The sequence below is a fragment of the Monodelphis domestica genome, chromosome 2 (assembly GCF_027887165.1).
Source record: "Monodelphis domestica isolate mMonDom1 chromosome 2, mMonDom1.pri, whole genome shotgun sequence".
Classification (NCBI taxonomy): Eukaryota; Metazoa; Chordata; class Mammalia; order Didelphimorphia; family Didelphidae; genus Monodelphis; species Monodelphis domestica.
In genome coordinates, this window is record NC_077228.1 from 143,794,443 (window position 1) to 143,809,576 (window position 15,134).

General features: G+C 34.1%; 1 protein-coding gene across 17 annotated transcripts in view; it reads right to left on the reverse strand.

Annotated features, from left to right (window-relative positions):
- Nucleotides 1-15,134, reverse strand: part of SDCCAG8 (SHH signaling and ciliogenesis regulator SDCCAG8) — a 269,240-nt gene that overhangs the window by 216,923 nt on the left and 37,183 nt on the right. For all 17 annotated transcript variants that reach the window (XR_008915854.1, XR_008915855.1, XM_056814172.1 and 14 more), the window contains 2 exons: nt 6,915-6,979; nt 4,882-5,064 (listed from right to left, as the gene is read on the reverse strand). Coding sequence is in view for 15 of the 17 variants with exons in the window: in XM_056814172.1 (XP_056670150.1) it covers nt 4,882-5,064; nt 6,915-6,979 (248 nt within the window). In the remaining 2 variants the exon portion in view is untranslated. The remainder of the gene's footprint in view (nt 1-4,881; nt 5,065-6,914; nt 6,980-15,134) is intronic.

Here is a 15,134-nt window from a genome sequence, read left to right on the forward strand (position 1 = left end):
TAATCCCACTTCTGAGCTAGATGGAAAGACAGTTGAGAAATCCTAGTCATTGCCCTGAAGTAGCTTTTCTTCAGTGAAACAATATGTAGGTATGAAGTTATTTCTACCTATAACTCCTTTAGCTTTTCCTTTAAAAATTTAGATGCTATGACATTTGGTGTATATAACTTTAATATTGATAAAGTATCATTATCTATGGTACCCTTGTGAAAAGATTTCCTTGTTTATCTTTTTAAATTAAATCTATTTTAGCTTTAACTTTGAAATCATTACTGCTAACATTTTTCTTGTAAGCTGCAGCATATTTTTATTCTAGTCCTTTATTTTTACTCCATATCTCTCTCATTTTTCAATGGGTTTCTTTTAAGCATCGGGTGGTTGAATTTTGGGTTTTGATCCATTCTGCTATTTCCATTTTATGGGTGAATTCATCTCATTTACAGTCAAAGTTATAATTGGTAGTTGTGTATTTCCCTCCATTCTATTTTTCCTTCTCTATCTCTCTTTTAGTCCTATTCTTCCTCAGAATATATGCAGAATTTAAAAAGATTGCTAAAGATTCTAAGTGGAAGGGAAGGAAAAAAAGATATGCTGGGCATGTGAGATGACAAGTCTTTGCAAATGAACAGAAATGGAAGAAAGGATACTGTAGAAAAAAAGCACAACAGTTTGACTATAATATAGAATTTGTAAAGGGATGTATTATGTAAAAAGGCTAGAAAGGCAGGCAGAAGTAAGATGGTAAAGAGCTTCAAATGCTAAACAGGAGTTTTCATTATATCCTAAAGGCAGACAGATCGTGGAACTTTTTAAGCCAGAGAATAAAATGATCAATTGAGCACTAAACACCAATTTTGGCAGGTATGTAGAGGATGTAATAAAGAGACAGGATATAGGGAAATGAATTTGTAAGCTACTAGAATAGTAGAAGTGACAAGGGCCTGAACTAAGGTGGCCATGCTGTGAGGAGAAAAAAGTAGATGAGAGAAATGTAGCAGAGATGGAATTAAAACAACTTGATAAATGATTAGATATTGGAGGTGGGGTGGGGAGGCAGATGATTATACAAAGATTGTGAACCTGAGACCTGAGACTATAAGAATGATAATGATCCTAAAAGAAATAATGAAGTTAATTAAGGACAAGTTTGGAAAGGAAGGAATGATGATAATGGGTTATGTTTGAGATATATTCAGTTTAAGATACCTATTTGACATCCACTGGGAAATGTCCAATAAAGAGTTGGTGATGTGTAACTAGAGCTCAGGTAAATATTAGAGCTGGATATTTTCATCTAGGAGCCATTTATAAAGAGATGAAAACTGAATTCATGGGAGCATATGAGATGATCTACAAAGAGAAAAAGAAAAGCCCAAGATGAAGTTTTATGGAATAACTGCAATCAAGGAGCGGAGAATGGATGTCTCAGCCAAGGAAAAGAATGACCAAAGAGGAAGAAGGAGACTCAAGAGAGCAATATCACAAAAATGCAGAGGAGAAAAGGGTTAACTTTATCAAATGTTGTAATAAAAATAAAAAAGAATGGAGACTGAGATCATTGGACTTGGCAACTAAAATATCCCTATCAATTTTGGAGAGCTACTTCAGATAAATGATAACATTGGAAGTCAGATCAAAAGTTGTCAAGAAGTGAGTGAAAGGAGAGAAGTAAAGGCAATAAATGATCAAAGCATATGTGATCAGAGTTCACCTATCTTGTACATATGATAACAGGAAGAAGACATATTTCTATAGTTTTAGAAATATTTTTGGATGAACTTCCTTCCTAGTCACATTAAAAGTAATTGCTTTCCAACAATCAAATGCCTGAAAGAAGTGCTTATTTAAAAATAAACTCTGTCCATGAATAATGGAACTCTAACAAATTTTGATATAGTAGAATGTTCGTGTCAGAGGGCAATATTTTTCATGTTAAAGAATTTCCATGTGCCAGAAAAGAACACTATGGGGGGAAATAATGAAACCACAGTATAATTGAATATATATATTACAAAGCAATTATAATTAATAAAAATGAATTGAATATAGAAATATATGACTGAAAAAGTCAGTCACATACATAGTAAGAATAAGGACAATTTTGCTAACGTCAAATGGACTTCACTTGTATTCTTGCAATGCCAAAAGAAATCAAGAAATCTTTTGTTACTTTGGATGGGCTGCTATAGAAAATTTGCAGGAAGGTACAAATCAAACAGAAAGGTCATTTGCATTATTGGAAGATAAATTCATAATTATGAGATAAGAACCATCTCTGTTTAAGTATTGGAGACCTTTGAAAAAACTGATTGGTCAATAGTAGTCATCAACCATTATTAAGCATTTATTGTGTGACAAGGTACTGAGATAACTGCAAAGGCCAGATAATTAAATGGTTACTGGCCCGAAGAATCTTATATTCTAACAGGGGAAGAGCACATGCAATCAACTGTCAATATACAAGATAAATGCTAGTATATTTATTTTTATATTATATTTAAATTTTCAGTTATAGAATAGTGAAGAGAGGAAAAGAGAGAAAGACATACAGAAACTGAAGACGATAGATGGGGAATCTGCTACTGGAGAAGAAGAAATGCTGGAATGGGATCACTTATGAATATAGTGAGATTTGCCTTGGGAAGAAAAAGGGACAGCTATTCATTTAAATTTGTGAGCTTTTGTCTTTTCTTCAGAACTAGAAAATCATTCCATTATCCCATCCACTTCAATCCACCACTTATGATTTGTTTCCCCCACCACAAAACCTAAAATCCTCCAGGGTAGTGACTATTTTGTTTACTCAGCACTTAGCATAGTGGCTGACACATAAATGAAATTATGAAAAACTTCATAATTTACAAATGCTTTCATCTATTCATCCTTTGGAATATGATGGAAATGAAGAAAACTATAAACATTTTTGGCGCGTGGTAAGACTTGGACATAAAAATATCTGGTTTTTAACTTAATTTTAAGTTATTCTAAAATAATAAAAACCTTAGATTAATATAGAGCTTTTCCTAAAAAATATTTGCTTGAGTATTCATCTTTATCATCAATATGAGGAAAATAAAAATGCCAAATTAAATCTGTTTCATAGAAGGAAGAAGTTAAAATTAAAAGAGATTTTTTGAGTTTTATAATTAGATAAGACTAATATTAACAATCAGGTCTTTGCCTTTTAGTCTCACTTTTCATACTGAGCCCTCTCCTTTCCAAGAATCTTTATTTTGGTTGAGGTTACTAATATCACTCCCAACACTCACTCAAGTTTATAATCATAAAACCCTTGGCCTCTCTCCTCTTGCTCACTCTCTACACCCATATCAGCAGCTGCTCATCTGTACTATTGTAGCAATCCAAATGGTCACAACTAATTCTAGCTTCTTCCTATCCAAGCAAACCTAATCTATAAAGCCAAAATAACCTTAAGGAATGGGTCTTGACTATGCCATACCCCTAATTAAAAGATTTCAGTTTTTAAGATCCCATTTTCTGTGTACAGGTTGTCTTCAACAGTCCCCTTGACAGAGGGATTGATTCATTTTTGTCTTTGTGTTCTCAGTGCCTGGAACAGAGAAAATGTTCAAAAACAGCTTTCTAAATATTCTTGAGTTTTTGTCTGTGTAAACCAAGTACCTAACACTCAACAGGTCCTTAATATGTTTGTTGAATGGAATTATTTCCAAAAGGTCTCTTCAAAAGCCTCTTTTCAATTAAAATAAAGATACTCTTCACCTAATGGGAAGATTTGTTTCAATATGAAAATAACAATAGGGCTTTATGGTTTACAACATATTTGGCACACAGTATTTAATAAGAGCTTCACAACTACCTTTTGGGGTAATAGTACAAATATTAACATCCTCATTTTTAGGAATGGAATGTGAAGCTTAGAAGGATTAAGTGACCTTTACCTGGGTCAGAGCTAAATATCAGAGGCAGAATTAGAATTTTTGTCCTTCAGACTCCAAATACAACCCTCATTAAGTACCCTACTATACTGCTTCTCTAAATTCTCTGAATTAAACTTTGATCCATCCATTTTATAATCAGTGAAATAAAATGGCACTTATATAGTACTTACTATGGTGCCAGGTATTACGCTAACTGTTTTTTACAAATATTATATCATTTGATCTTCACAATTACCCTTGAAGGTGCTATTATCCACATATCAAACATGAGGAAACTGAGGCAAACAGAAGGTAAATGACTTTCACAGGGTCACTGAACAATGTGAGAGAGGCTACATTTGAATTCCAGGACTTCCTGACCCCAGGCTGAGAACTCTCTCCACTAGGCCATTAAATGTTTAGTCACTTAAAATGCTTGTTAACTTATTGAAAATATGAAATAGAAAACATTCCTTCTGTATTTTGAAGAAAGGAAAGCTACTAATAAAAAGGTTGCATGTGAGTATAAATGCTACCTGACCTATTTAAATAATCTTTTGAAGACTCAAAAGAGGAAATCAAAGAATTGCCGTGAACAAAAACTGTGACCATTATCTAAGGGTAAATTTAACTAGTGTAAATCAATTACCATAAAATTCTAAAACAGTTTTAGCCAGATAATACTTTGTCAATCAGGGACAACAATGGGGAAGAACACATTTATCATGCTAGAAGAGAATGAGGGGGAAGGGGTTCATAGAAAAGTTGGTAAGAAGAAATCGGATGGAAAACCAGAAAAATTGGTAAATTTGTCAAGATTATGAGAACACCATTCTCTCCATCAATGACAGTAAAATCGTTAAATTTGGAATAGTCACTGACATACTGTGAGAAAAGACCATTACATCCTTTTAAAATCATATAGCTTTCAAAGTTAGGAAAAATAATTTTATGCTTCTGGTATTTATAAATGTATACTTACTTGGTTAATCTTTCAATAGTCTGTATATGAGTACTGGTATGGGTTTGAGTGAGAACAGCTTCATGTTGAGAACATTTTAAACAAAGACCACCAATGCGGTTAGAAGTTGAATTAAGAGATTCTAGATGCCTTAGTCTCCCTTTGAGTTCTTCACAATTTTTCTGAGACTCACACAAGTCTTTTCTAAAAAGAAGAAAACATTTAAGATAATTCTTATAAATGAACCAAATTCAGTATTTTCAACTTGAGAAAAGTTTCCAAATACAAATGCTAATTACATTTTAAAGTGGAGACACTGGATAAAGTGAACACTTTTAAAAAATAATCTAATCAATCTTAATTTTTAAAAAAGTCTTAAAATATCATGAGAAGGAAAGTCTTTGATTTGTTTTCCTTTTAGCATGTCTGGAATAAAAATTAACCTTAATTCTGTGTTCTGAAAGTTAATTAATTGCAGGTTTTGAAGCATTTTGGGAACACATCTCAAAGAAAAAGCAACATTGGAAACTGTGGAAGAGAGGTAGATTTTAAAAGCAAAATAAAAATAAAAAACAAAATCAAACATCAAATGAAATGGTTTATGAGGAAAAAAATGCAACTGTGATAAAGAACCCAAACCAACAAAAAAGGATGAGGTTCTATAATAAAAGAAATGCTTTCATTTCATCTCTCCTGAGAAAACGCAAGTTAAGGGGGCACCTGGGTGGCTCTGTAGATTAAGATACTGGCTTAGAGACCAGAGGTTCTATGTTCAAAATTGACCTCATATATTTCCTAGCTGTGCTATCCTGGGCAAGTCACTTAACTCCCACTGTCTAGCCCTTACTGTTCTTCTGCCTTGGAACCAATACACAGTATTAACTATAAGATAGAAGGTAAGGATTAAAAAAAAGAAAGAAAGAAAGAAAGACAACACATCAAATTTTATTTGAATCCAAACTAGAAGGGAAAAAGGCAGATTATACTATTTGATGACAGTCGATTTTGAGTTCTTGCTTAAAAAACAATTATGTTTTTGAAAATTAATTAGAAATACCACACTTGAAGTATTAAATTATAAGAAAAAGCAATATAAATGAATAAAATCAAATACCTAACAAATTCAGGCAAAAGGGAATTTTTAGAGCATTTTTGTATTTTATATTTTGCAAAGAAAAAATTGAATGGACTAAATGAAACAAAAACTTATGTCGATGTCTTTATTAAATCACTGCAAGTACAAAGTTATGTGCATATCTTAAATATGATTGCAAAACCACTGATATAATGATATATTTCATTCAACTTTGAAATTTTTCACTCTTTATTATTTAAAATAATTAATTGAAACTAAAAAAAGGATTAGTTAATATTCTGACTTCTTTCCCTATTCTACATGCACATGTAGTCTACTAACAAACAATGGATGTTTTATTTAATATTTTTAAACCAAAAAATACTTGCTTCATGGAAAAATGCATTTACATTTCACACCAATTTCACACCAATTTTCTATGTATTACAAAACCAAAGTAACTTCAGGAGCCTCTTAGAATTTCTATTAAGAAAAGTAAATAGTATCTATTAAGTCCTTGCAATAGTTTAAAAAAATGCAAATGCTTTAGTTATTACATTAATGGAGTTATTACAATGATATGCAAGAAACATTAAAAAGAAAAAAAAAACCTGCCTTGAAAAAGGAGTGGTGTTTTTAAACAACTGTTTTACTTTAAAAATCATAATGAATTTTTATAAGAACAAGTTATCTTCATTTTTTCCAATAAATCCAGGTTTTGAAAATGACTAAGAGGGGCAAAACTCAAGATTTTAAGTATACAAGATTTTAAACTAAAATTTGAAAAATATAAGGAGATTTGACAGTTCAGAAATTAAAAAATTAAAATGTTTATTGCATTATTTTGAGAAATTAAAAAAATAATTCTCCATTTGGTAAACATTTATGGCATATGTTAACCTTTAGTATTTTTGTCATTACTGAAGCTCAGTTAGAGATTTAGATTTTAATATATATTTTAAACAAATTTTCACTTTACCTCAGTGAATTGACTTGAGATTCTAACACTTCATTCTTTTCTTCATAAATAAGTTTCAACCTTTCCTTTAGAAAAGAAAGGGATATACATGAATATTTTTCCATTACCATTTCCTCATAGTGTTGTATAACCGAAATTAAGTTATGAAAAATAAACCCAATTATGTCTAGCCTGTCAAAGAAAACAAAAATGGGTCCTATTAAGGGACAAAATCCTTCCTTCTTGAACTCCTTTCATTATTCTCTGAGGCTTATAAACTTTAAGAAATGGATGAGCTACTGTGAGTCCCATTTGTCAAATGATATAGTGATGAAGAACTAATGACCCCATTCCCCCCACCCTTGATTTTTGATATGCAGAGAGAAATAAGGGCATTTGCTAACACACCCCACTCAATGGACCACAAGGGAGAAGCATTACATCAGATTTTCCAGAGCAACAAGCTTCTTTCCAGTTTCTCTTTCTCCCCACCCAAGAAGACAAGGCAGATAGCTGCCTGAGGGGGTGTAACTGTGACAAAACTAATTTTATTAAACAAAAAGCATCTCCAGACTTGAATACAGAGCAAGGTCAGTTCCTCACTTAAAGATCCTCAAATGCCCTACAGTGGCTACCATAATAGTTTGCACATGAGATATTTAACAAGTATGTTGAAAGAATCATAAATGGAAAAGTCTCTGGTCAGGAATGACATGCATATTAGTTAATCGACAATTTCCTACTAGAATTAATATTCCATACTGAACACAGAAACTAATATTTCATCATTAACAAATGTCAATATTTCTCATTTCACTTAATACTACTCATTAAAACAAATCAACAGTTTTTCTATAATATGTTACTTTTTGCTTATTTCACAAATATATTTTTATTATTTCTAATCAAGTCTATCAGACCCAAGAAACTATATGAAGCTTCAAATCAAATTAGAAATTGTTGTATAAATATGATGTGATAACTGCTATTTGACACTTATATTACATCTACCATAAGTGTGATAGATAGCATAGAGTTTGAGAAGAATAATTAGAACATTAGAGTTTTGTTTAAGGAAAATCAGGCTTAGCTTAACAAACTTTGGCTGAATTTGTGATTCAGTAAAAATGTTTGTATAGAGTAAGAAATAAAAGGTATCTCAGAATAATTTAAATAATTATCTTTTTTCTGATGGAGAGTACAAAATAAGTCCAATAAAGAGAAGATGATTACATTTAATAAGAAATACAGATGATTACACTTAATGAGAATGAAGAAAGTGGTAGTAAACAAAGACATCTAATGAGATCTTCCCAGACAACCTAGACCAGCTTTGGTGAAGCATTGGTACGTGTGCTGAGCCAACACTCAGGGAGCTGCTCTGTTCCCCCTCTTCTCAGAGCCTGAGGACATTTTTTACATGCCCTCCCCCTCTGTCCAGCCATTCAAAGAGAACACTTCCTTCTCCTTCCATTCTCTGGGGCAATGCAGGGGACTCACAGGCAGCTTGAAGTTGCAGTTTGGGCCCCTGAACTTTGAAAACCATGACCAATTCTGACCTAGACTGTGGGAATTTTTTGACCACTTTTGTGTCATAGAATCCATATGCAATCTGGTAAAACCTAAGGTCGTCTCTTCTCAGAATAATACAGGATTTCTCTATTCATAATTGAGGGAAATACTAAACTTTACTTAAATATTACTGAAATAAGAATAGGGAATTATCTGGAGGTCATCAACATAATATAATTGCTAAATCTCACCAGATAATTGGATTTCATCTTATGTTTTTGTATCTGAAAGTAGATTTAGCCTTTCTCCTAGCCCTTTCATAAAATCCAGAGAAAATTCAGTTTGGAACAAAGATTGCAAAACATTAAATGCCAAACAAAAAAATTTATATTTGATTCTCAAGAAAATAGGACAGTCAATGAGTTTTTTGAGAAGGAAATGGCATCCAACATATACATTAAGAAAATCACATTAGCAATGCTGTGAATAAGGCAGAGAGACCAATTAAGAGGCTATTGCACATAGCCATGTGAGAGGTGATAAGACTTTGGTATCCATACAAGTATAAAGTAGTAGACAAATGTGAGAGATGTTGTAGAGGTAGAAGAAAGACTTGGCAACTGATAGGGTATAAGGAAAGAGTAGAGATGAGGAGCTGAGGATGACATCAATGTTATAAATCTGTTTAATCAATGAGATTAGGAAAAAGGAACACAGGACAGGAACTTCACTCTAAAATATAAACATTCAAAACAAACAAAACAGAAAAAAGAAAGAGATGAAAGAGTATTATTTAATTTAAAAAGATACATGCATATGTGGCTAAGAACTCAAAGGGCAAAACTTTGTAAAAAGCATTTGGATAAGTATCAGCAAAGGGAGAAGGAAGAATGCAACTGTAATGAGGTCATACTTCAGGGGAAAGGACAAAAAGATGAATAGCTAAATAGCTTGGGAAATAGAAAACAATAGCCCAAAATTGTAACAGGAAAATGATGAATGGATGCTGCTTGAGGACAAAAAAAGGAGGTTTTCTTTAATGACAGGTTCTGGGAAAGATAAAATGGTAAAAAGGAATTAGATATGATGGTGATAATATACAATAGTCAGAGTGGATGGGAAACAGAACTCTTTTTTTTTTTTAGCTTCCTGGTAGTTGAAAGAATAATGCGCTTGTGGTCAGGTGACCTGGATTCAATTCTTGCCTCTAGTTATTCCTAGGCTATATACAAGTATCTTTGGAAATATAAGTTGTTATAATTGTTATTGTGTTTCTGTTTTCTTCATTTTTGAAGTGAGGATAGAAAAAAGGAGATAATGGAATGAAAACCAAAAATTATAGAAGAAAAGCTAAGAAAGCGATATCTGCCCCAAACAATGGCATATCCTCAGGTTCAAGTGAAAGAACTCTAAGATTTGGGGAGAAAAGACATGTATGTATAATTGTTGAGCTGGCATCAGAGACCTTTGAAAAATCTTAGGAAACAGAACCATATGATTATGGAAAGACAAATATCCTGGTTTTTGAAGAAAAGAAGATGGAATATGAAAAATCTATCAGCATATCTAATTCCCATTTCTTGTAAATTTCTAAGATTAAATGGTTTGTGTTCTCTAATAATGCTTCTATAAATGATTTATGAGCCCTTAAAAAGGAAAGCAGAGATCACTTATAATTTCATCAGTCTTCCTCTGCTATGCCCTGGCCTGGTCTACATGCTTGCAAAAAGGGGAAAACATTCTGTTACTCCTTCCATCAATCTCTTAGTCTGGTCTGCCTCCCTTAAAAGGTACAAAATAGAATTCCATCAGGCAGCTAAAATGTTTAACACTATCCTTCACCTCTACTATAACTTGCAATCCTTCAACCACCTATTGTTTCCCAGATTATCATCCTACTAGCTACACTCTCCTCTTCTTCCAAACACTTCTTGAACTAGTTCACTGCTAGTCTTATCTTGAATTCTTTACTTTATCCTACTGAAGATCTTATCCTGCCACCCTTCAGCCTTAGATTGTTCCCATCATCTGCTGTCCTCTCCTATTTATATGCTGCTACTGAATTAAGCCAGAGAACATCATAAAACTATGTTGACTGGGGCCACTATTATATAAACTCCCCTGGGCCTTCACTATGACAAGGCAATCCTTTTACAACTCCTTAATTGCCTTACTCATCACCAAATTTTTCATTTATCCTCAAACCTCTTATGGCTACTCCTCCACCCAAATTCAGTTTGGAACTTTGCCTCACATTTCAATGAAAAACTTGAAGCCATGTGCCAAAAAGCACTCTTTCCCTGTCCTCAAATCCTGCCCTGATAAATCTTAGCACTTAGATATGTTCTATCGTCGTTTCTTTCACCAGTCTCATAAGAGGTAGCCCTTCTTTCCATAGCAAATCCTTCTACATGTATAAGTGATCCCATATCATTCTATTTTCTCCAGATGATTGCTACTTCTATCATCTCCATCTCCCTGACAGCTGACTAATTCCCTAAAGTCTACAAATATGTTGACGTATTCCCCATCCTCAAAAACTCTTCACTTGATCCATCCATCCCCATTAGCTCTCATCCTATATATTTTTCTTGCTGTTAGAGGATAATTCTCCTTGAAAAGCCCCATCTCTAATACTTTTCACTAAGTGTCTTAAGTACATTCTAGCTTCTAATTTTATCATTCAGCTTTTGAAACTGCTGTCTAAAGTAACTGGTGACCTCATAATAGCCAAATTTAATGGTCTTTTCTTAACTCTCATCCTTGACCTCTCAGTAGCTTTGGACACTATTATTTTCCTTTACATGATACTCCTCTTCTTTGTTTTTGTGACAGTACCTTATTTGGGGTCTTCTCTTATCTGCCTGACTATTCCTTCCAAGTCTCCTTGGCTAGATCTCTATTATGGCCATGCTTGCTGAAAGTGGGGATCTCCTGAGACCTTTGTCTTCAGCCTTTTTTCTTCTTTTCCTTTTAAAATAATGTTTATTGACATTTTTTTTCAAAACACCTTCATTTCTGAATATATCAGATGTTCCTATTATGTGAGTCAATGCTTAAAAAATTATTTGTTATATTGGATCTCATCAACACTTATGTATTGTTCCATTATCATTTCAGATGATAATTCTCAAATCTATTTATCCAGAGCCAGCCTCTCTGTTGATCTCCAGACATCTCCTGCTGATTATCCTACAGACAGCTAAAACTTAGCATGCCCAAAACTGAACTGATTATCTTTCCCCTATACAATTTCTTCTTCCTATTTTTGCTATTACTGTTGAGGGCACCATCATCTTTAGTACCCTAGCCTCACAATCTAAGTGGCATCCTTGACCCCTCACTCTCTTTCCCTACCCATGTCCAACCCCTTGTAATAATTAAAATAGTGGAAGACATAAATTGTTACAGATAAAAAGAGTTGGAGCCTTAAATTGTGACTGCAGAAAATATGGGTTTCAAGACAGTGTCTTGTTTTAAATCAAATATAAGGTGGTTGCCAGGGAAAAATTCCCAATTATTAAATATACACAAGTCAGCTGGGTTTTATAGAGATTTTAATTAATACAAATGAAGAATTAAAGAAAAGGAGAGAGAGAGAGAAAAAGGAAATAATGAGAAAAATATAGGCCGGCCCAGGCCAGCCCTGACCAACCCAGGCCCAAGCCCTAAGAGAAAGATCAGTCAGTCTTTTATCCACTCACCATAAAATTTGTCCAAGCAAGGATTCTAGTGTTCAGAGAGACACCAGCTGCAATTCAGCTTTTCCCAGCTGACTGTCCCGAGAGAGACAGAGTCTCCTCAGAGGGAGTTCCAGGGAGAGACCTCTGCTCTCAGTTTCTCCTCTCCTTTTAAAGGTAATTTTCTCCTATGTCACCTCCCCTAAATTCTCACATCTACCAATCACAGAAGATGTTTTCCAAAGGACAGACCATTCTTAATTCACACCTAAGAAGGCTTGAACTTTTGATCAAGTTCACACCTGAAAAACCTCTGAGTAAGTTCTCACCTCTTTGCTCCTTGTAAATTCACAAGTTGCCTGACCTTCATAGTTACTTAGCACCCTTTTGTATTAGATCTAAAAATAGGCACAGCTTAAGAACTTTTGCCTTACTATAAGTATGGGTTTAAGTATTTTTCATTGTTCAGCAAGGAGTTTCTTCCCCTAAAGCAGGCTTAAGTAGGGGTGGAGTAGAAGTCTCACATTCCTGATCTAAATTCCTTCATTGTTTAAAATGGGGAATGGTCTTAACCAAACCTCATGAAGTAGGGTCTGAGAATTTTTAAGGTTCACACCCTTGCCAAAGCCTATTGATTTAACCTGTTGAACTTTTCATATTTGTTCCCTTCTCTCCACAAACACTGATACTACCCTGAAGAAAGCTCTCATGCCTGGATCATTGTATGCCTCAAGTCTCTCTCCACTCTGATACATATTCAACTCAACTGTTCAAGTGATCTTCCTGAAATAAAGGATGTCATTTTCCCTTCTCTTCCAACCCTGCTCCAGCTCATTCAATCAATTTCATGGGCTCCCTATTACCTCCATAATCAAATAAGAAATACTCTATGTAGAATTCAAAATCCTTCCTGACCTGGTCCTCTCCTACCTTACCTTTCCAGTCTTTTTATACTTAACTCATCTCCTGTCCTCTGACATACTCTGCAATCCAGTAACCCTGTCATCCTTGCTATTCCCAGCATAAGACACTTCCATCTCCTAATTCTGTGAATTTTCAATAGCTCTCTCCAATGCCTAGAATTCTTCTCCTCTCTACTTTCTGTATTTCTTGGCTTCCTTCAAGTACTAGTTAAAATCTCAGTCTACAGAAATCCATTCTTCATTCCCTTAATGCTAGTGATTTTCCTTTTTGGATTATGTCCAATTTATTTTGTGTACATATATGTGTATGTGGGCATATATACACAGACACACACAGACACACACACACACACACACACACACATATATAGTTTGTACACAGATGCATGCTGTCTCCCCCTTTATACTATGAGGTCTTTGGGGACAAGGAGGACTGGTTATTTTGCCTTTCTTTGCACCCCTAGAACTTAGCATAGAAGGCACTTTAATAAATGCTTTCTGATTTTATTAAATAGCCAGCAAAGCTTATTATAAAGGATAGGTCATGTCAAAATAACCTCAATTCTTTTTTTGGTAGGATAACTAGAAAAGTATATCATAGACATTTTTCAGGGGTTTCAGAAAAGCATTTGACAAAACATATTATACTACAAATGAAGGTAAGATATATAGGTTACGTATGGTATTATAATATTATAATTAGAAGGCTATGGAACTGGTTATGAAAGACTCTAAAGAGTAATAAAGTTAATGTTGAGTGACAACTCTAATGGGATGCCTTAGGGAAACTTCCTTAATCCTGTTCTGTTCTTTTATTCAGTGGTGTGGATGAAGGATTAGAGAGCATGAAATTCAGATTTGAATATGATATAAAGCTAAGAGAGAAAGATAACCTTGGAGGAGAGACTCTCCATTCAAAAAGATATCAACAGGCTAGAATGAAAAGCTGAATTACATGAAATTTAGTAATTATTGTGATAATTAAAATGTTTGGGAGCAAGGGAAATATATATATATCAATTATGACCGCTGAAATATGTTTTCTACTGTGTCTTGGTTTTATATAAATATAAGATGGTCGCCAGGGAATATATTCCCAATTTATGAATATGCCCAAGCCAACTAGGTTTTTATAGAGAAATTTAATTTATAATACACTGATTAATCAATAGAAAAAGAGAAAAAGTAAGAAAGGAATAAGAATGAATAAATCAGTCATTTGGTTTTATCACTCACCCAAGATCTCTCTAGGTAAGGCTTCTCATGCCAACCTCAGGCTCCACCTTCAAGAGAGCCTCCTTTCAAGAAATGTTTCCAGAAAATTCTCTTCCTTCAGAGCCAGCCTTCTCTTCTGGTCCTCCCACAGAGCAACCTCCTCAGTCCTCCTTCAGAGCCACCTCGCTCAGAGCAAAACCTCCTCCTTCTCTCCTCAGACCCCACTATCTTTATGGAAACCATCTAAGTCGCTTCCCCTCAGTTCTCACATCTACCAATCACTGTCGATGTCTCCCCTGTGCCAATGGTGGCTCTAGCTTAACCCAGGACCGCCCAGAGGTCTGTTTCCTTTGCGCATGTCTGTTGTAGGTCATATTCTCAAATAATTAAATATTGATCTATGCTGCAGCCCTTCCTAAATCCTGTTCGACTGAGTAGGGTGGAGATTGTAAGTTCCAAGACCTGGTTCTGTCATTCCAAGTATCTCTATTGTATCAATTCTAAAATCAATCATGACTCAAAGAACTTCCTGTTCTATGCTTAAGCATAGGTCAAAGCCCTTTCCATTGTTTAGCAAAAGGTTTCTGTCCTAAAGTAGTCTTAAGTAGGGAGGAGAAGGACCCTCCCATGCCAAGGGTTTTCACATTCCAATAGAGTTCTTACTATCAGTAGGAAATTTTTTCCAAGTATGAAATTTCCCAATGGTGAAATTTCCAACATTCATAAGTCTAAGAAATTTTAAGATTTACATTATGAAGTTAAAAAATAAGTTTCACAAATGAACCAGGTCCTTAATAAATAAAGCAGAGGTAAATGACAATTGCAAAAACTATCAGCTAGAAAAATAAGTCCATGTAAAGGATAAATGGGTTTTAAAGGCCTATGAGCTTAATATTTATTAACTACATGGT